Source organism: Lathamus discolor, chromosome 3 (genome assembly GCF_037157495.1).
Source record: "Lathamus discolor isolate bLatDis1 chromosome 3, bLatDis1.hap1, whole genome shotgun sequence".
Lineage (NCBI taxonomy): Eukaryota > Metazoa > Chordata > Aves > Psittaciformes > Psittacidae > Lathamus > Lathamus discolor.
Window position 1 is genome coordinate 74,528,843 of NC_088886.1, and position 22,825 is coordinate 74,551,667.

Consider the following 22,825-nt stretch of genomic DNA (forward strand, 5'->3'; position numbering starts at 1 on the left):
TTCCAAACAGACCGTGCTGGCTGGCTATGCTTGTACTTCATTCCTTCTGTGTATATACTTTCTCTGTACAGCCACATGCTCTTGCATATGGAAACCTGACACACATGCACATCTTACCCTCTATACTATAGAAGGAAAAATTACTGATGTAAACATATAAAGAGAAAATTACTACTTAGGATGGTACTAACACAAATGTGGCCTTGAAACAGTTAATCTTTGGATGATTCAAAGCAGTCAACCTTCAGTAGGGATCAGATTTCCAGCTTCTGTAGAGGCTGATCACTCTGGGGGCTTGCACAGGGTATGCAGAGCTCTCAAGGACAGCTTGATTTCTGGCATCTCTGGACAAGCTGGAAATTGTAATTGCAATCACAGTAAGCTTCTGTGCCTGGAACTGACAAGCAAACAGTTTCCCCTCCTAAGTGGCTACACTTACAGAGTAAGTGGAAGGAAAGAGGGGACACTGCACAAATGGGAGTCTACAGTCAGATGAGTTAGGTCAGCCCTTGCTGCCTGACCCCAGCAACTTCATATGACGGAGAGAAAACCTGTGTGAATCACAGATGAAGCACACTGCCAGGCAGGACAGCAACATTGCTGTTCATCATCAGGTATTCTTAAAGGGATGCCTGGTAGAAGGAAGGATGTTTACAAAAATGACAGCAGAAGAACATAAGGAAAAAGTCTCACTGCTGCCATAAAGGATTTCATTCGAGCCTAAAGCTGCCTTTTAAATGCAGGTTCAAGATTAACTCAGTTGTATTTCCCAGGCAGCCATGCAGCCAGTGGAATGACTCTGGGGTGCCTGGATCCTGCTACTGTTAGCACCAATGTCTTATAGAATCATAGATTAGTTAGGGTTGGAAAGGACCTCAAGATCATCTAGTTCCAACCCCCCTGCCATGGGCAGGGACACCTCACACTAAACCATCCCACACAAGGCTTCATCCAACCTGGCCTTGAACACTGCCAGGGATGGAGCACTCACAACCTCCCTGGGCAACCGATTCCAGTGCCTCACCACCCTAACAGGAAAGAATTTCCTCCTCATATCCAATCTAAACTTCCCCTGTTTAAGTTTTAAGCCGTTACCCCTTGTCCTGTCACTAAGGTCCCTGACGAAGAGTCCCTCCCCAGCTTCCCTATAGGCCCCCTTCAGGTACTGGAAGGCCGCTATGAGGTCCCCATGCAGCCTTCTCTTCTCCAGGCTGAACAGCCCCAACTTTCTGAGCCTGTCTTCATATGGGAGGTGCTCCAGTCCCTTGATCATCCTCGTGGCCCTCCTCTGGACTTGTTCCAGCAGTTCCATGTCCTTTTTATGTTGAGGACACCAGAACTGCACACAATACTCCAGGTGAGGTCTCACAAGAGCAGATTAGAGAGGCAGGATCACCTCCTTCAACCTGCTGGTCACGCTCCTTTTGATGCAGCCCAGGATACGGTTGGCCTTCTGGGCTGCGAGCGCACACTGAAGCCGGCTCTTGTTAATTTCTCATCGACCAGCACCCGCAAGTCCTTCTCTGCAGGGCCTCTCTGAATCTCTTCTTTGCCCAACCTGTAGCAGTGCCTGGGATTGCTCCAACCCAGGTGTAGGACCTTGCACTTGGCATGGTTGCACTTCCTAAGGTTGGCATCAGCCCACCTTACAAGCGTGTCAAGGTCCCTCTGGATGGCATCCCTTCCCTCCAGCGTATCAACCAGACCACACAGCTTGGTGTCATCGGCAAACTTGCTGAGGGCGCACTCAATCCCACTGTCCATGTCAGCGATGAAGATGTTACACAAGACCGGTCCCAACACTGATCCCTGAGGGACACCACTCGTTACCGGTCTCCAGCCAGACATCGAGCCATTGACCACAACTCTTTGTGTGTGGCCATCCAGGCAGTTCTTTATCCACCGAGTGGTCCATCCATCAAATTGATATCTCTCCAATTTAGAGAGAAGGATGTGGTGTGGGACAGTGTCAAACGCTTTGCACAAGTCCAGGTAGATGACATCAACTCCTTTACCCTTGTCCATCAGTTCTGTAGGCCCATCATAGAAGGCCACCAAATTGGTCAGGCAGGATTTCCCCTTAGTGAAGCCATGCTGGCCTTCACCAAGCACCTTGTTGTTTTTCATGTGCCTTAGGATGCCTTCCAGGAGGATCTGCTCCAAGATTTTACCAGTCACAAAGGTGAGACTGACTGGTCTGTAATTCCCCGGGTCTTCCATTTTCCCCTTCTTGAAAATGGGGGTTATATTTCCCTTTTTCCAGTCATCGGGAACTTCACCTGACTGCCATGATTTTTCAAATATGATGGCCAGTGGCTTAGCAACTTCATTCGCCAGCTCCTTCAGGACCTGCGGATGGATTTCATCGGGTCCCACAGACTTGTGCGCGTTCAGATTTTTAAGATGGTCTCAAACCAGATCCTCTCCTACAGTGGGTCCAAGGTCTTCATTCTCACAGTCCCTGCATCTACCTTCTAAGACCTGGGTGGTGCAGTCAGAGCCTTTGCCAGTGAAGACCAAGGCAAAGAAGTCATTCAGAACCTCAGCCTTCTCCAAATCCTGTGTAGCCAGTTCTCCCAAGAGCTTCCTCAGGGGGCCTGTGTTGTCCCTAGTCTGTTTTTTGTTTGCTACGTACTTGTAGAATCCCTTCCTGTTATCCTTAACACCCCTGGCCTAGTTTAATTCTAACTGGGCCTTAGCCTTCCTAACCTGGTCCCTAGCTTCCCGGACAACATCCCTGTACTCTACCCAGGCCGCCTGTCCTTGCTTCCACTTTTTATAAGCCTCTTTTTTCCTTTGAATTTTCCTCAGCAGCTCCTTATCCATCCAAGGAGGTCTCCTGGCCTTTCTGCCGCACTTCCTTCTAGTTGGGATGCAGCACTCCTGAGCTTGTAGCAGGTGATCCCTTGAATATCAGCCAACAGTCTTGGGCCCCCCTGCCCTCCAGGGCTATATCCCATGGAATCTTACTAAGCAGGCTTCAGAAGAATCTACACAGATTGTTGAAGAGCTGGGTCAAACACTTGGCTAGGGAGCAGGAAATGTATACAAGGAATCGAAAATAATTCAAGGGACAGGCAAAAGTATTTCTCCAGTCACCTACATAGTCATGTACAGCAGACTCAGTGTAAATGCATCTGTCAACTAAGAAACTACATCACAGTGTCCACAGGGAGCTCCCCAGGGCTCTGTGAAAGCCACCGGGTGCCAGAGAAAGCAAAAGCTTCCGCTTAGAACCTTCCTACGTCTAATGCCAATGGTTTTGAGGACTTGCCTTTACTGTAAGACAGACTTGCAATTTAGGAAAAGCTGTTTCTTTTTGCAGGTCAAGACATCCGACTGCTTTATTAATTCAGTCAATTAGGCAGACATAAAAAAAAGATGTGGGTATCATCCCTTATATGCAGCTTTAATTTGTTTGCTGCACACCTGGTGGAGGTCATTGTCACTTACCTCCTTTGCACTTCACTTAACAAATGCTATCCTGCACAGTGAACACTACTCCTAAAGACAGCGGGGGACTACAGTAAGTCCAGGCAAAGTCAAGAAGCCCCCTAGATCTTAATTATAAAACCATAAAAGAAACCAACTGCCTCGGAAACTCTCTTACCAGGAAACAAATGAGAATGGGAAATTTATTTCCAACCATAAATCCCGAACCCTTCAGTTTAATTTTTCCCAAGTTAACTTTCTCACCTAGCTAAGCAGCACTGCCTTCTATTATTAGCTTCTGGCCCAGTATCAGCTGACCACCATCAGTCAAGTTGTCTTCATCTCAATGAGCTCAGGGACTCCCAAGGAACTCTGTGTATGCTGACTTGTGCTTGCAGCTTCTAATTATTTTCTAACAGATAATGGAGCATTTAAGTTGAGAGAGGACAGATTAAACTTGCAAGTGGATCAAAACCCTGGACAGATTCACAGCTCACAGGATTACTTCTTGGAAACATCCGAATTTAGAGGGCTACAGAGGAAAGCCCCTCATCAATTGTCTATTTCCCCATGACAAGTTAGTTTCACTGGGGTTTTTTTCAGCCTCAAAATTGGTTTGTTATGCTTTCCAACTGCAGCGTGACTTTAGAATGTGTTACATTATGAGTCAAGCATCTGGTTTGATGTTAAACCATCCGATCAGGCCAATGGCTACTTGACTTGTTAGACAATCATAACAGCCACACAATTTAAGGCTCAGGAGAGGAAATTGTTTTCACAAGTGAAATTGTAAGTCCCTGTAAGTATCCTCTCAGCTACATATTTACCTTCTTTCCCCACAACAAGCCTCTTCCCTCCCTAAAACTCAGCACCCTCATATATTCTGTTACCAGACCTAATGTGAGGAGCAGAACATCCTTCTCTCCTGACAGCCCCTGCGGCCACTGGTGAGTCCCCTCCCACACTAGCAAGAACAACTGCATTCTCAATTCAATTTCAGCACCTTCCTGGGGACGACGAAGTGTGACCAGCCAAAGAGGAGAAACTACGCCCCACAACTTAAGCACCTACCCATTTCAACCCCCGAAGGGAAATTCTTTAGGCTGTGAAATTATTACAGAAATAATATGTATTCAGAAATATGTGCAGAAAAAGCAAACCTACATTTTACAAAACAGTAGCAATAACATTTGCATGGTAAAAACAAACCCACAGAAGTCACAGAATCATGAAATCAACCAGGCTGGAAAAGACCTTCAAGATCATCCAAGACCTTCAGGATCATCCAGTCCAACCATTCCCCAGCACTGCCAAGGCCACCACTGACCCATGGCACTGAGGCCTCGTCTCCACGGTGTGTGAGCACTTGCAGGGACAGTGACTCCAGCCCTGCCCTGGGCAGCCTGTTCCAATGCCTGAGCACCCTCTGGGGAAGAAATTGCTCCTCAGCTCCATCTAAACCTAGCCTGGTGCAGCTTGAGGCCATTTCCTCTTGTCCTATCCCTTGCTACCTGGGAGAGGAGACTGACCCCCACCCCACTACAACTTCCTGTTAGGCAGTTGTAGGCAGCGATAAGGTCCCGAGCCTTCTCTTCTCCAGACTAAGCTCCCCTTCCAGGTCCTTCAGCCGTTCCCACATGTACTTTCTGCTTCTATCCTGGAGAAGGCAGCATGGGTTACTTCATACTCTTCAGACTGCATTGTTGTAACAGACACAGACTACTGCAGTGATAAAAGCTATGTATGAAAGCAGGGAGCAAGTTAAAAGAAAAAGAACTAGCTAGGAATGCGTGGAGAAAGCTGGGTAAACAAGATTGCTGCAACTCCCCAAGTCAAAATTCCAAACAGTGGAATAGTAGTTTTTGATGATAGCCAATTCATCATCCCCTGATGGAAGGAAGGTGGGAGGTGTTTGGCCATAGCAGCTGCTAACATCATGCATTATATCATTATAGTCATTACAGATCCATTAGTAGGTGTTCAAGATGCTGAAATGACAGCCCAGTAGCCAAATTGTTGTTCTTTACTCTTTTAGCATAACATTTAGTAGAATTTCAGGAGCTCACAAAGCACTTTTAGAGTTACATTCTGCCAACATTAGAAGTTGTAACCAGAGCCTATGAACAACGCCACTAACATCTATATCAGCTCTTTCTGTAGATGCTGAAGTGTCCCAGGTACTCTCTCTGTACACAAACCACTGGTTACAGGAGGCTTTGCATTTTCCAGAGCCTCTCTAAAAGTATTGCGAAGTTTTACACGCAAGTACAAGGACATACCAACTGAGTAAGAAGTAACTGTTGACAAAACACACCTGTACTTGGCAAGTCCAAAATATGAAAGTCAAGGTGTGACTTGTAAACAACCCCAGCTTCCCTCTAACCTCCTCTTCCTATTCACAGCCAACATGTCAGACATTTATGTAAGAGTTAACCCCTACCATGTTCATAATGGCACTTGACCGCCTCTATACCTGTAAAATATCTGATACAGCTGTTTTTAACCAACAGCAACTATTCATAACACTCTTTTACTGGAATCACAACAGATGCATTTTGCTTTCACATGTATGCTTAAATTTTTGTCATAATGCTCTTTCTGGAACAGAGAGGAGTGGTCACATTAAAACCATTGATCATTCTCTTTAAAACAAGGTGGGCTGCTTCAGGGAATAACTGCCTAGGTTAGGAAGTGAGGATGGCAGGAATGTATGAATGATTGTCTGAGCAGCTATTTCAGAAGAATGAAATTAAATCATTTTAGCAGAGGATGTTACAGACCACTGTGCCTATATCAAATGCAGCATTGATACAAAGCATCTTATTTTTCCTATTGTCATTATCAACTAATGATGAAATCCAATTCTTTAGGTTATTATTAACCTCTAGGGACAAAGAAATAACTTTAACTTCTCTCACCTTGTTACAACAAGGTCAAAGAATAATGAGAAACCGTTAATTTAAAGAGAAACCTTTCCTAGTGTGGGTGTACCTTACATAGCTGAACTCCCCAGAGTGTCCAAAAAACCTTCCTAATTTCTGAGCCATTTATCAGCTGTTATGTGCATAAACTGGAGGTAAATGTGGTCCAGTGAATTCTGCCAACTCATCAAGCTGAGCTATGAAACTTCACACAAGTAAATTTGTTTCTGAGCAAGGATCTTAGATGTTCCTTGTACAGTGCTTTAAGGCTAATTGATAACAGAGGAGAAGATATTACTATTGTTTCTCTATCAGCTCAGGGGTCAGATCCTCAGCTGGTGAGATCCTCCAGCAGCCTTGCACTCTGCATATTCACTTCAAAACATGCTGAATACCAGCTCTCCTCTTTCTGCAGCTCTGCCATTAACAATACTCTTGACCATTATTTTTTCCATTAAGCAAACATCTAATACCCTTTATCCCTTTAGTGTAATTCATTCCTTTTGGAGAAGGCCAAAATGCCTTCTTTTTGTGAAATTTGTGCACAATGATTATTGAATGCCATCAACATAAATGTGCAGTGCTCTGAAGAAAAGCAAAGGAAATCCCTCCCTCTGTACAGCCTTTGTTCAATTGCTTAAGAACTCACATGTGGTAATTTGTCTGAAATACCTAATCCACAAACTGTCCATTTCTATCCATTTCTAGATGGAAGAATAGACTATAACAGGAGTACATTCTCCTTGTGGTTTACACTCATTAATGCTAACCAAATTAAGCCTATACACTGAACATATCTTCAAGTCCTATGCAATTTACAAGCTCACAAGAGGGATTTACTAAGAAGTACAAATGTCCATGATTTGTCAAAAAATGTCATCAAATGGGACAGGCACATTCGCAGTGTTAGTGAGGCCTGATCTTGACACAGAGCTAAAACTGTGTGAACACAGAGAATTCAAGAAAATTATGATCTTGACCCTCCTATTAACAATCTTTCAGATTAGTAAAGCAAACGGCCTTTAAAATCGAGCATTCTCCTCACTGATATGCTTTGCTGCTGCTGACAGCTCCAGACTCAGTGCTCAGTTCTCAGGAACACCAAAGCAGAAGAAAGCTGAGGTTAATTTGTGTTTCTGTGAGCTCTGCACCAGTGAAGACTCACATACACAGTAAGATGTTCCCTTACAAATCCTCCTCTCATTTTTCTCCAGCTTCTCTGCCATGGAAAATAAAGTATCTAGCACATGAGTCAGAGGAGTTTCAGCCTTCCATTGATGGAAGAACTATTAGGAAGAAAATCCTAGGCATCTTATGGTCCATGACATCTACATAGCAAAAAAAAAAACCAGCCCTTCATTACCATGGCACTGACTTTACCCTGGTAGCCCAGGGTTCTGGAAAGAAATTACCTACATGGTGAGCTCTACAGCTTCAGAAAAGCAGCACTGACCTACCTGAGGTGTAACCTTGGTTGGTTGGTTTTATTTGGTTGTTTGAACATTGCTGCAATAGAGAATGCTATGGATATGCATTAATACTGCGACAGTTTCTCAAAGACTAAGAGAAGGAGGGAAATATACACAGAATCTCCACAGCTGAGTTTTTGCAGGGACATGATATTGTAGCACTCACTGAACATCAGCACAATAGGTCCTGTGTACAAGCCTACTTCTACTATTTAAATGAGGGAAGAAAACAGGCCAAAATTCATCCTTACAATCTCTGTGGACTACAGAAAGACAGCTCCTCACCCCACAGACAACACCCAAAGACACTGATCATCTCTTACTTACATCCATAAACTCCACATTGGCTTTTGGACCGGTGGTCTCATTAAGGATCTTAATAGCCACAGGAATCTTTACAGTTTCTCCCTCGGGGACCCAAATACCCTAGAAAGAGAAAAAAAAAGATGACAGAAGACTATTAAAACAACAATTATAAAAACTGCATTCAGAATTACAGTTCCTTTTGATGCATTCTGTGACATTATCCAGATGAGTTTTGAACCTCAGAAATAAGCTCCAAAATAATAAATCCCACAAAACAATTTCTTACACCAAAAGTAAACCCTTATGTAAAATGAAAGAACTTGTCAACGTCCTCATCATGCCCTCTTGATTTTCTTTTCTACATTCCTAGAGAGTAACGTCAGTACACAAATGATGCACATACTTTTTCCACTGACTACTGATTCTGATGAAATTAAATATCTGGACTTTCTATCTGGATTCTGATGCTAGACTCACGGAATACATCAGGAAAGTCTCAAAACCGATTATTACAAGTCATACTATCATGCAGGGAGAGGAGGTTCCTGTATTGACCTAAGTCATCTTCTCTACTTAAATGGAAGAAACAAAATGTATTACAGATTAGCTAATGACAGTATTATTTTACAAGGTGTCATTACTATTACAAGACCCATGTGGTACCTGTGAAATGATAGACGAAGTTTAATCTGGCTTTCCAACACTGTACTGTAAAGCCACTATGTAAAAACAGAACGACAAACTGATACTGCATTTTAGTGTCAAGACAGCCCAGATTGCATAGTCCTCTTGCATGCAAGAATGATGGTGGCTGACAACACTCCTTTTCTCACCAAGAGAATATCTGCATATCTTGTTAAAACTGAAGCCAAAATTTGAGCCTGAAGGTGAGCTCCTACCACACAACTCCACTATCCCGAGTTTCCCAGACACATAGGGCTCATGAACCCATCACAGTACAGGGTACTTTGCAGAACTTGACTGTTTCAAAGTTACATAAAGGAACTCACTGCTGTATAATGAACACTCTTACCTTGTAGACAGTTCCAAAGGCTCCAGAGCCAAGAACCTTGACTCGTTTAAGCTCAGTTTCCTTCAGGATACGAAGCTGTGCTTGGTTGGGTGCTGTACCACTTGGAGTCAAGGGTTCCACAAGCTATGAAGGAAAATCCAACAGTCTTAAATATTTCAAAACCCATCAGAAGTTTATACTGAAAACAACCAATCCAACTAAGTACTGGACTAAGACAGTGGTGGGGTCTATTGACCACTGATCTGCCAGCTTGAGGAGGGCTTTCTCATCTATGAAACCAAGATATGTGGTAAAGAAAATTCTCATTCAACATGTAATAATTTCCACCAGAAATTGCATGATGGGATTATGAACTGGAAATTGAATTGGTGTCACAACAACACACCCAAGGGCTCCTGGTAATGGAGGCAGTATAAATATTTTCTACATGACAGAAATACAGCATTTATTATCAGTGCACCACATTCTATTTTTGCCCATTTTATTGTCTTTTAACTTAGCCATATTTCTTTTTAACAGCTCTGACTTAATGGCTCATCATATTTCTATTCTGTTCTGGGGAAGGGAACTTCTGTTACACCACACAGGAGGCCAGCTGTAAGGAAAAGAAACATCTTATAGCAGACAATTAATTTATAACAGCCACTAATTTGCTAAAGAAAAAAGGCACAATTAAACAATTTGCTCAAGATGCCCCAAGAAACTTTTCAAATGAGCCACAATGGCACAGCCCGTTAAAAATGTTCTCAGATCCCAATGTTATACTGTCTCTGCCAGAAAAAGTGCTTCTTTAGAAAGAAATCAAATACACATGGAGAGGACAATTCTCTAAATAAGGAGAAATAGCCTCTTCCTTTACAGAAGAAGGAAAATAATTCAGGGCTACTCCTACTTGAATTGGTTTGAAACCCCCACAGCATTTCAAAGTTATCTGTTTCCAAGGCTCAATTCACTATCCTCTGCAGTTTGAGAACTACTCCTATGGCAGAGCATCATGAACTAATGAATTAGCTGACCAGACTAATTAGTTGTGTTTAAAAATACCAGTATCTAGAAATTATCAGGGTAAGAAAACAACAAAACCAAAGAGCAACAAGTCAGGTTATCACTGAAGTAATGTGTGCTGGGCTTTTTTTAAGTCATTTCCCTTTCCTCCTTCCTACTTTAGATGTCCAGTATTTACACCATGAAAGAAAGAAGGTTTACTGTAAAAGAAAGTAGATAGACTGGCAGCACATATCTGTATTTTCAGTTTGTGAAGGTTGAAAACAACTTCCATGCCACTGTCTACCAACACAGGTATGGCAGGGAGAAGCATTGGGGGGGGTCTAAAAAAGTGCTTGTAGAGTTTTATGGAGAATGATCCATGAAAGAATAGGTCTGGTACAGCCTCCAACTAGGAACTGAGACTGAAGTTACAGTTGCTTGTGTGTTTGTCTCTGGATTCTCCTGATTTAATCTTCATTTTCTAAGCCAAGACAACAACTTTCCCACGTGTCCAGTAGAAGGCCTTGGTCCCGCGGGAATTACTGTCAGCTGCAGCTTTTATCTGACCAAGTGGAGACTGAGAGCTGGACTTCAAAGCAAATACTTCCTAAATGCTTAAAATAATTTATGCTTAAGCAGGGGCTGGTACACTGGCAATACACTGTTGAGCTTTCTATACTGCTGGACAGTATTTAGCAAGCAATACAAATTCTACCTAGGTATAAAGATACTTAGACAAATAGATTGGGGATGCACAGATCATTTGCTTCCAGGCTCTACAGTGGAGATGAGTGGGAGCAGGACCCTTGGAAAAGAAGCTGCTAAATCTACTGATGATCCAGGCTCATCTGACCGATCATCAACTGATACAAGTTCAGCTCAGAGCAGGATGGGAATTCAGAAATCTGGTGGAACATGCCTTTCTGATTATATAGATCTTTTTTGGTCTTCAGACACCATGAATCTCCATATGTACCGAAAACGACTATCTTCAAATAGCTTCATTCATCCCATCGGTTTAGTCCTGCAGAAGTTAGCAAAAGGTGTTCCTACAGACCTGAAAAACTTAGCATCTTGAATAGAAAAGCAGAACAGCTCTACCTATCCTTTCAAATGCAGCCTCACCTCAGTCTCCAGGAATCTCCTCAGTGCTCTCTTCTTCTTAATGCTTTTGCGCCGAACGTACACAGCAAATGTCAGGCCCAGAATGACGATAATGAAGAGGCCACCAATGACTCCCGCAGCGATCAGAGGGGTTCTATCAATCAGAATCACAGACTATTTTTAGGTAGAGCAAGAGACCAAAGAATGGTTGGGTACATAAACCACAATACTTGGAAGGCCTATTAACTGCCTTATGACCAGGATTTCTAAGTCAGTCCAAATAGGAAGTCAGGGGAAACACATTTCCATACGGTATTACTTTTCTAGTGCTCAATCAATACACCAGTTCTACTTTCTTCAAACCGCCATGCACATGTGAAGAGTCGTGTGGACAAGGAGAGACAACATGCACTTTGATGGTAAACACAAATCTGCAATGGCAAAGTGAGGATACAGGTACCTGCAGTTTTCCTGCAGGAGCTTTAGCTATGCTTACCCTTTGGCTCCATCTAGGTTAACTCATGGATTGGTGTATTTAGGGGAAAACAAACTACTGAAAAATACCCAAACTACCACTGTCATGTTCCTTTCTGAGTATGGAAGAAGGGAGAGGCCACTTAAAACGTGGTGTTTCACAGACGTATCTGGAGGCATCATATTCGTACACCTTATCGAAGTAGAGGATATTTACATTTTAACAACACAATTCATGACTAGAACCACACACCCTCTTGGGATTCATTACTACATTACACAACATTTTGGTCAGGAACTACGGTTACACCCACTGGTTTTGCTGTGGCTCTTCAGCACAGCCAAATCCCAGACCAAAAGACTGGTGTGTTGGAGCCAAAAACCTGCTGTGAACAACACCAAGCAAGGCTCAGCTTCTGCACAAGAACTGTCGTCCCCCGACTACCCCTTTCAGCTTTCCAGGCTCTTGAGCAGCATGAGCTACAGTTACTAATTTGTTTTTTCCACAGTGATAGGATATGGTAGGATGGCATCATGGTAGACACTATACAAGCACAAACCAAAAAGAACGTCTCAGAGAGTCACTCTGCGTTAGGTGCCCACATTTGGAGATCACCTACACAGTCAGTGGAGAGAAGCAAGCTCCCTCTGAAGAAGTCAAAGCAGTAGGTGCTCTGATGTAGTCTTCTTTCTCCTCGTTTCATCTCTAAAGAGCAGGCAGCAGCCTCCAACCCAGACTCATACATTAGGCATTTTCACAGCATCCCAACATAAACACACTCACAGCATTTAAAATGTCTCCAACAGCAGCTGGAGAGTAGCTTAAAACACGGGTAAAAACAGACAGCAGGACAACTGCAGATTATAAACGGTGCCAAAACCACTGCCTGGTAGCTACAGGAAACAGGTTAACTACTGTCAAGACCGTGGAAATATCACTGCTATGCTTTAACAGACTTCCTTGGTTATTTCTGAGTGATGATGAAAGATACATTATGGCCTACTAATAAAAATGTACCACACAGCTATTGAAATTTTAAAGGACTCTCCCACAGAAATAGTAATTTGATTTATCTGACACTTTATTCTTCTTTTTACGTTCTACCACAAAGCGGAGCAGTGGGAAGCAGTGCCATTTAACTTGGTTTGCTATATTAAGGTGTCTGCTTACCACTGAGTACAGTTTTGAAGCCCATCTCTAAACTGTCCTAACTGTCCCTTGTCACTGTAGTTTGTTTCAGAAAGGTCTTTAAAGCAGACAACCTGGAAACATTTCAGTTAGAAACCAGAAGATATGTTTCTGGAGTACACCCAATGTGCTCCAATCTCTAACTGGCATTAAAGTCCATAGGATCAGACTACAGCTAACCTAAAGAAATACCCCTTGCAGCAAATACAGCCTAGATGTTAGGACCATTACATATTTCATCCTCCAGATCCAATCCTATTGTGTCATTCCACATTAACAGAGACAAAGCCTCATACTCCCACATCTACTTATTAAAGCACTGTGCTTAAAGCACCACTATTATGTTTGCACAGGGAAAACACATTAACCTTACACATTGCTGTAAGGCCTATTACAGTTCAAAGACTTTATGATGGAAACTATAAAGCCTGCAAATAAAGAAAGCCGGATGCTGTTTGGCTGCAAAACTGATTATGATGTTTGGGAAATACAAGTCCAGTACCACCTACTCCTCAGGCACAGACACTCCTCCGTCACATACTTTGGCCTTAAGATACATTACCCTTCTAATTATGTTGGTTACTCAGCTTATTTTGAGTGCAAAGCTCTAATTAAAGGACCTGGCATATCCACCCAAAACAATGCTCTTCATTTGCATGTGCTTTCCGTGATGCTGATGCAAGAAACTCTTTAATAGGCAATTATCAAAACCATTGGACATCAAAAGATTCTATGGAGCTAACACTGATTAATGCTCTTGAGCAGAGGATTTTTCTTTTAATGCTGTATGAGTAATCATACTAACATCACCAAACAACAGACTGATGAAAAGACAGGAGATCTCTCAGCTTTAAAGTGCATATTAATAACAATCATAACAGCTGTCAAAATAAATAGAGTTACATTCCAAACAATATTTACATGATAGACCATTATAAGGAAATGGTTCCAAAGGAGACATAACATCTAGTGAAGAAAATAAAATGAAGTTACACATTCCTTGCAGCCCTTTTATTGTTATAGAGTGCAAGATGAAGCTTTATGATCCATTGTGATCCTCTCACTGACTTTAAAAGAAAGTCCTCATCTTTTTAGTAGTCAAATGAAAAAAAGCAAATCATTTTCAGAACCTTCACCAAATAGGCATTTAGTCATTAACATGAAATACACTGTAACTGCATTAGAACTGAATTTTTGGAAGGTACCCTTTAAACACACTATTAAGCAAGATTAAAATGGGAGTGTAAAAGGAATGATAGAGCAGGTGAGAAAAAACATATTTAAATGCTAAACAAATAACCGACATACAGAAAAAGTTCTGTTTTCAACCCAAACAGTGATCAGCTGCCTTCACTTCTAAGTCCACTATCCTTGCATAAAAATCATCACACACATCACAGACGTAAATAGATGATGCTGTGATTGTATACCATGCAGCTTCTCCTCACTCTGCTACTCAGCTAAGCCCCAAAGTCAACAACCATGTGTTTTATTTGCTACATTACCAAATGACAAGTCACTGCCTTCAGTGCTTTTTGGCATCACTGTTGCTTTCAACCACACATGGATTATTTTCCAAGCCCAGTTTTACAGGTGTTACCACCTTTGGGTTCGTTTTACTTGTATTTGTTAGGCTGAATTTGCCTTTCATTCTGCTATCGTTAATTCTGCTGTATCATTTCTCTACTATTTTCCTGTTTGCAGTGACTTCTATTTAATCTCCTGGTGAACATCATTTACATGCTGTTTACCTTTCTTTTATGTAATTATTAGGGTTGTTTATCGAGGATCCCTGCAAGGTGGCACTGATCAGAGATGTTGCCGAAGACACAAAACCTTTCTCCCATTTTTTTTTTTTTTTAATCCTATCCTTTCTTTCTTCTTGTATATGCACCTATCAAGGGTTCAGCTTCACATACAGCTGGACACACAAATCTCCTTATCTCCAGGGCATTAAGGGCTTAAGCCACTTACGGTTTCATTATGGTACTGTCCCAGACCACCTCTGTGAATTCAATTTGCCCACCTCAGACTATTGTCCTCTTAAAACTGATTCCATGAAAGTTAACAGGAGCAACGTTCAGGCAGAGACAAGTTTCACTACCCCATCCCTCTTTCCCCCCATGTTGTTAAAAGTAAGAGGCTCCATTTGTCTGTTAAGGCTCAGCAAGGCTAAAGTCAAGCAAAGAAAGGTAGTTCCATATCAGTCCAGCACAAATAATGACCAGGCAAAAGCCAATCCCAGATCAGATTTCTTTCATCTCCATCACAAACCCAGGAAACTCCTGATAGAGCCATTACTTCCCTTTAAACACTGAAAATCTACCCCAGAGGATGAAAAAAAAATCTCTGTTTCTGGACTTCCAGGCTCATCAAAATAGACTGAGCAGTCCAAGAAATATGACCCTGAATCATAATTCAGCCCCACAGAATTAATTTGCTGTCCCCCACCACTTCCCTCAGCTAAGGACAGAATACCCCATTAATGACTGTAGAAGGTGCAGCAGGGGAGGCAGTGGGAGGGAAAAAAAAGTCACAATATGGGAAAAGTCCTGCCTTTTGAACAGGAAACTCTGCATCTGTGGCTAAAAGTTGCAAGTAAGACTCTAGTATTCCCTTATGAGAAATGAATAATGCATATTTGTTACTAAACATGTACTGTGTGTTCATGTTTAGAAGCATGCAACACCCATTCCCACATATCACAGTTGAGGCAAAAAGTTCTAAACTAGTATTCCAAGATGGACAAGAATGCACAGCAGAGGGGCTCGTATCATTCCACCCACTCCAAGTGCTTTGAGACCAGGTATTAAAGCCTAATTACTAATGTAGATGAGTACATGGTCTCATACTATTGATTGGCAAGTGCAGCAGAAGGGGAAAGGAAAGAGAATAAGGGTCCATGGAGTAAAGCTGAGAAAGAACACCAATTTTTCTACATTTGGCTTTAACCCACATAATATGATAAGTAAATAAACTGAGCTTTGAAGCTGAGTTGTTTGAGGGCATTAGGTTCCTGCCTTGACCTTCCACACCTTTATCTACATATCCAAACAGGATTCACGACATCCTTGAATATGTGCTAAGTAGCTGCTTCTTGTAAATCAAAGCATGATTTTTTCCTGATGGACAGTTCGTATGTTCTGCATCCCTCACCCTTTCCAGCAGTGGGGAGTTCAGCCGACTTTGCAGCTGCACTTTTTGAGATCTAACAGATTCTGCTAATCCTGGAATGGTAATCTTAGTATTTAAAATATACAAGATAAACAACCAGACTGGGAAGCATATTTGTGTACATTTTAACAGCTTCTCTCTGCTGTGCAGCACTCCCCTGGCAGAGCTCTACAACCACAACTGCCAGAGTGTTCATGAAACGGTGCTCCCCAGGGGTGGGAAGAACTCATCTAATGTTATTCACATTAAGATGTGCTTTGCTTTCTATTTTTCTTTTGCAAGAACAAGGCTCCTTTCCTCCTTTATACACCTACTCTGAGGCTGTTTGAACACTGGCAAATGTCAACATCTTATAGGCAGATTAGGAGTTTTTATCATGTGTAAACACAATTTTAACTCCCAGCTGATCTCATGATTACTACCAATTCTGACATTAATCTAGATGTGGGCAAACTGCATTCCACTGTACTGGCAACAAGCTGTCATTAAACTCTGGTGGGAGGCAGTTCTAGCCAAAACTTTTCAATATGCTGAATGACCATAATGTTGCAGTCAATGTCTAGGTCCATTCAGCTGTTAAACATCAAACAGAGTTTTCACTATCTAGAGTCAAAATTGCTTTTTTTCTTTACCCACTCTGGTTCATACATAGAAGCCTTCCTCGAGTAAGTATTTAAGCACATTTCTAGATCACTGTAATCAAGTTATCTATATGCTCAAAGTTTCTTCACCAGCTTTGCCACATAAGAACATGTGCAGAACTGAGACTTGCAATCTCTAATTGACAGTGTACACCCTTTCCCCCTCTACTGTACCACTAACCAAGACGTGCTGTTGAGAGCAACTATTAGGATACATCAAAATATTTAAGACAGTTAAGAACTTGCACAGTGACTTTGTTTTGAGGCTTGTGCTTTAAGTAAACAGATTAATGTTCCTTGTAAAATATGCCAAGTCAGGCACAATACAATTTAGATTGATTTGCGACAGATAGGCAGTTAAATGCACTAGATTGGACCTGCAGGTGAACCCAGTTCACCAAGTAAAAGAACAATCCTCTTTATAAACTTGTCATATTTCCCATTTTCTTTGGGAAGAGTAGCATTTTGCTTTAAATAAAGACAACTAGATCTGTAATGATCATGGGTGCTGATGGACTGCTCTGAGACTAAACCCATCAACATTAGCTCAAAGAGTTTCTCTCTGCATAAAGCACTCCTGTTAGAAGCAATAAGGTCAGCCTGCTTCTCAGCAACCAGCTGCAGTGGACTGGCTCCAGGATTATGTCTGTGTACATGAAATTGTTAATAAGAAAATCTGCTTTTCTCAAATAGAAACATACAGCACATTATGATATTATATGCTGAGAGACTACTTTGTCTGGTGGCACTGCTTTCTATTCATTAACTGTCAAATCCCAAAGTACCACAGAGCAGCACAGTCTGGGACAGTGTGTTACATCACTTGAGGAGCTGGAGTAATACTAGATAGTGCCCATATTAAATGAGTAGGGAGCCAAAACATTCAGTGGGAGCTGGGTCACATAGAGAATACAAACCCTAGCACAAAATTAGCTATTGAAACCAGGTAGGAACATTCCTTCACTCTGCAGCAGGCATTCAGGGCAGATATTTATAACATTTTTTTCACTGCTACATTTTGGTTTCTTTTATATGTTCTAGCAGACATTGGCAGGCCAATTACCTTCACACTCCATTCTGCACATCTTCTCAAGCAGAAGGCTGATCTCGAGCCTAAATGGCACAGAAACTATTTCAAACACATCCTCTCCTCCCTCCCCAGCTTGGCTCCACCAGTGACTGTACACCTCAGTGAAGACTGCATTAACAGGCATTCACTAACATTTCAGGTGGCAGCTTGAGTCAGTCTAATGCATGATGGTTTTTCTTTACAGTTAACTAACAATTATGTAGATAGGAGGACATTTGGAAAAACAATCAGATCTGTGAGGACACACATTCATGATGAATTAGACATTCATGACTTCGTTCTCTAAAATTCTTGGTACCCAATATTTGGTACAAGACATGGAGGGAAATTCGCTTCAGTTTAATAATTCATAACACAAAGAACAGAGAACAGGAAGGGATGTTTGGGAGTATTTTAAACAACAGGAGGAAACCTTTTAGAAAAACTATGCTCTTCCTTCTGCTATTTTTAACAAACACTTTCCAAACTGCACTGGTGGGAAGTGCTTGTCATTCATTTGAGTTCCAGTTATGTGTTTGATGAAATTGAGCAGTTTAACATACCAAATACCCAGGAGCTCCAGGAGTATTTCACATTAGGGACCCTTCATTTGGTGACCAACTCCGAGATTCTGTCCTGGATTTCCTCCTTCTGATGTCTTATGATTTTATGCTTCTCCTTCGTGAGAACAGATTCTTCACATTAAAAAGAGCCCTAATTTCTGTTGGACCACGTCTGGACCAGCTCTGTATCTAGACTCCCATGAGCCACCTCACCAAGGAGAACAAGCCTCTTCACATGCGTGAGCAGTAAGACTAAGGTTCAGCACTGGACATTGGCAGGAAGAAAACCTCACAAACATCATCAAAACAAAAATGGGACATGATAAACTGATGAGAACAGAACCGTCACACTGTGTTCCCAATCTTCAACTTTCTGGTCATATACAATCATTTGTTTTGTGGTAAATGTAGAGCTTACATGGGTTTCAGCTGGGCTTTTTTTTAACAAGTGGTGGTATTAAAGCATCTTTTGGACCTTGTTTGAGACTAAAGTTAGAATGCATGGAGGATTTGTGGGAGAATGTGGTTGGAAATATGCCCCCATATATCCTGCATGTATTACAAACATTCATATATACACACATCTGATTAACATTTTTTCCTTCAAAGCGTAAATCCAAATAGGAACACTTTGTTCTGCACTGGTATATATGTATATATAAATATAGCATTTGAGACATTTATTGGAATACTAGTAATGGCCATGATGCTGTTAACTTCAACATATATTTTAGCTACTCCTCATTTGAGTTCTAAATATGCAGAATTTATCTTTGTGGAGCATAGCAGGGAATAAATGCAGTCAGTGCTCATAAATATCAAAGAAAAGCAGTGGTAGGTAAATAGTGGGGTAGAAGGAATTTCTTTCAGAGTGTGCCTGATACTGCTTTCGGATTTATCACTATTCTATTACAAGGACAGAATTCTGTCTAAATGTCTATATACACGTTATACCTGTCATTATAAAATCCCGTTTGATTATGGGGGTAAAAAAAAATATAAATCACATGAAACTGAAGTCTTCCTTCTGACACAAGGCTTACACAGGATCATCTCCTCTACAATAATAAGCCCCCAAATTCTTCTGTGTCCCTAGCCTATCAGTTATCTTCCAGTAGTTCTAATGTTACTAAGTGGAACAGAGAGAAACTCTAGTGGATCTTACAACTCCTCTTTGTTCTAATCATCATCCCACTGCCAGCATTTCCCCAGAGGCCATTCAGAAAAGAAAGGTTCAACTTAGAAGTCCTGAATCCACTCACCTTTACTCCTCTCCTCTGTACCTACAGCCACCCAAAGGAATCTATTTCACTTCACTGGTTGAAAGTGAGCCAAGGCAAACCAGTCTTTGTGAATATTATCCTCATCTTCTACTCTCAGCTCTGCTGAGGATTTTTTTTTGTGTCTATGTACACAGCAACCTCCTATCATCTTGATAGTCACAGATGTGCCTTGATTAGAAAAACAGCTTGTGTCCATGGTGAGGATACTGCTCAGAGTAACCTAGACTCTGTAACAGCTGTTTCATGATGATTATTTTGCAGTACAGTATGGCCCATATAAAGGCAAATGATAATTTAGTAAAACAGCTCTTCCTTCTCCCAAATTTCAGTATGAAAGAACATTCCAGAATTTATTGCAGATACCGCCTTTTCTATGCATCCTCCTCTCCCAATAGCTGCTCAACTCCCAGAACAGAGCAGGCTGAGCATCTGGGGAAATGGTGATCCAGCTTTAAAACCTCTTCTTTGTCTTTCAGCCACAACTCCCTTCCTTCTCTCCACCCCACCAAACCTCCAGACCTAAGCACCAACGTCTTTGGCAGACAGTGGGTCCTGCTGACTTCTTGTGCTTTTGTTTCACAGCTTCTGAAGCTCATTAGGGCCCAAGAAAAACAGAAGAGAGAAGGCTCAGACATCTTTTTTTTCCTGCCTCTATCAGAAGGGAGCATGAAAAAGCTGATGAAACCAGCTAGAAAGAATACACACAAACATACTGCTACTGCTATAATCTTGGCTTACTTTCTTAGTAATTGCCTTTTCCTCACTAGAATTGTCCTGAAAATTGAAAGAACTCCCTTATTTTAAAAATCCCTTGATAAAAAGGCGACTCAAACTTCCCAAAGTTTGGAATTTGGAGCCTGAGCTCCAGGATCAACCCAGGTCGATCCAAGAAATCAAAGGAAAGAGAGTTCACACAAAGCTGCAGTGGTGAGACAGCACTGAACTGCATCCACGTCATTTACATGCAGAGGATATTGCTGCCACGAAGGAGGGAAAGACATATCTACAGGAGATGGGACTATTATAAAGCTAGATCACTATCCCTTCAATCTGTTCTTTGTCTATTATCCTTACTGTGATTGTGACTATGCATATTAACAACTAGTGGCCCATTTTTAATGCAGGAATACTTTCTACTTGTTTTTTCTTTTCCTGTATCAGACCATTCTGGGCAAGGAAAGAGGTAATATCTCAAATATAGATATTTTCTTTCAGGATGGTTATTCGCTCAAATAAAGTAATGCCCACTGATACAGCCTATTGAAATAAACTGAAAATACCCCATGGGCTGATTCAAGCCTGCTGGGAATTTAGAAGAGACCAGTTTGACCACTGCCACACTGGTGAAATGCCCAACTAGAATTAGTCTTCTTCCCTCCAGTCTACCAGGGCATCGCTGTCTATTTGCTTCTCACCAACCAGCCTGCAGGATTCTATATCATGGTCCGTGCTCCCAGGACTGTTTTCAGATTAATTTGCAGATTAACATGCTATACTGCCAACAGTAGGGATTGCAATGACTCATCTCCTCTTCAGCATGACCTCTAAGACTATACTCAGCAGTAATGACATCAAGCCTCCAGGTTCTAACCAGGTTTGTTTAGCTGGAGCAAACCAAATGGTAACAACTAATTAAAACCACATTCTCTATTCTTTTGTTTGCTTCTGATTTTCCACTGTCACTTCTTTTTTACACCAATGTTGCTTCACAGACTCTGTGCCTCCCAAGAATTACCTGTGCTACTTAATTTCAGTAACATATCTAATCATCATTAGGTTTACTACAAGTAGACAGCTGTGAGTTAAAACGAAACAGTGAGTAAAATTACAAACATGTAACGAAAAACCAAGCAAGCATTTTAAGAAGTAACACCTTGGTGTGTTGCTTTGGTGGACTGTGTTTGTAAGTCTACAGACTATGTCACAGGCAGGGTATTGGGAGTCTAAGACCTAAATCACCTGAGGAAATGGTTCACACTTCTTAGTCGTTTGCATTTCAGACAACTGTCTTGCAACTACTACCACAAAAACTTCATCTAATTTACAAATGGGGATTATATCATGCCTGGACCATGTTTAACCAAAGGCTGGCCTTTGTCCTGATGATAAGGGTGAATTTGTCTCAAATTTCTGCATAAACACCTTAGTGTTTATGTTTAAACACTATAAACTCTTCAGGATAAGCTATTGCAAACTGTCGAGAGACGTACCAGAAGAGACAAATACACAGTAAGCTCCTCACAACTCTCTGCCAATGAAAAGCTCAATCAGAACTACCCAGCACCCAGTTTTCACATTATCCCCATTCTTTCCTTGCCTGTTTGAGCACCTGCTCAACCTCAGATAACTACAGATATTACTTGCATTATCTTCTATTGATTAAACAGCCAGTATGTCTGCAAAAGAGCTGGTTCACCACTGTGGGAAGATGTTGTCATCAAAGCTTTACATCAAATTGAAAAACACGAAGTTTTTTGACAAAAGTACTGTCCTCACTACACAGAACTTCACTTTCAAAGGTAACACACAATAAAACCAGTATCTAGATACCACACCTTCTAAAACTTCACAGGATCAAAGACATGGCTCCACCAAAGCATCTTCCAAGAGAGGAAGGGAGGGACAAAAAAAGGGAGAGAAAGAAAAGACAAGAAAAGGAAGAGTCTGCACTGCAAAACAATATAAGATACTTCAGTACTTAACTAGTATCTAAGGTTTAGAGAACCCTATAGAGATAGACAAATTTGACCTTCGAATTTACGCCATTAGTGAAGAAATACAGTAATGGGAAACAATTTGCCTTCAGTTGTAGGACATCAAATAAAAATGATGAACCACTTACACACAAAAACGCTACTCTATTTATTCAAAAGAAATCTCATTCAAGTGAATACAGGCACAAACGCAAGACAGTTCAGTCAAACAGGTAAGATCTGAAAAAGTTTCTCCTCTCCTGTAGCAAAGGGCAGTCTGAAAACTTAGAATTCTAACTGCTAACCAACAAGGATAAGCCAGCATAACAGAAGCCTTGAGGAAAGTAACGTGGAACTCTCACTCTGTGCCTCACCGTAGCTGACAGAAACTAAAGCCCAATATTCAGCAGCTAGGTTTGCTTGCCTGTGTCTATACTCAGTACTAGGAAGCAAAATTCAAATGAGGAACTCTGGGTCCTAATCTTAC

General features: G+C 41.5%; 1 protein-coding gene across 1 annotated transcript in view; it reads right to left on the minus strand.

Annotated features, from left to right (window-relative positions):
- The window catches only part of ERBB4 (erb-b2 receptor tyrosine kinase 4), a 637,594-nt gene that overhangs the window by 126,188 nt on the left and 488,581 nt on the right, over positions 1-22,825 (minus strand). Inside the window, exons 17-19 of the mRNA XM_065669823.1 lie at positions 11,274-11,406; positions 9,162-9,284; positions 8,150-8,248 (exon numbers count right to left, since the gene is read on the minus strand). Coding sequence (XP_065525895.1) covers positions 8,150-8,248; positions 9,162-9,284; positions 11,274-11,406 — 355 coding nt within the window. The remainder of the gene's footprint in view (positions 1-8,149; positions 8,249-9,161; positions 9,285-11,273; positions 11,407-22,825) is intronic.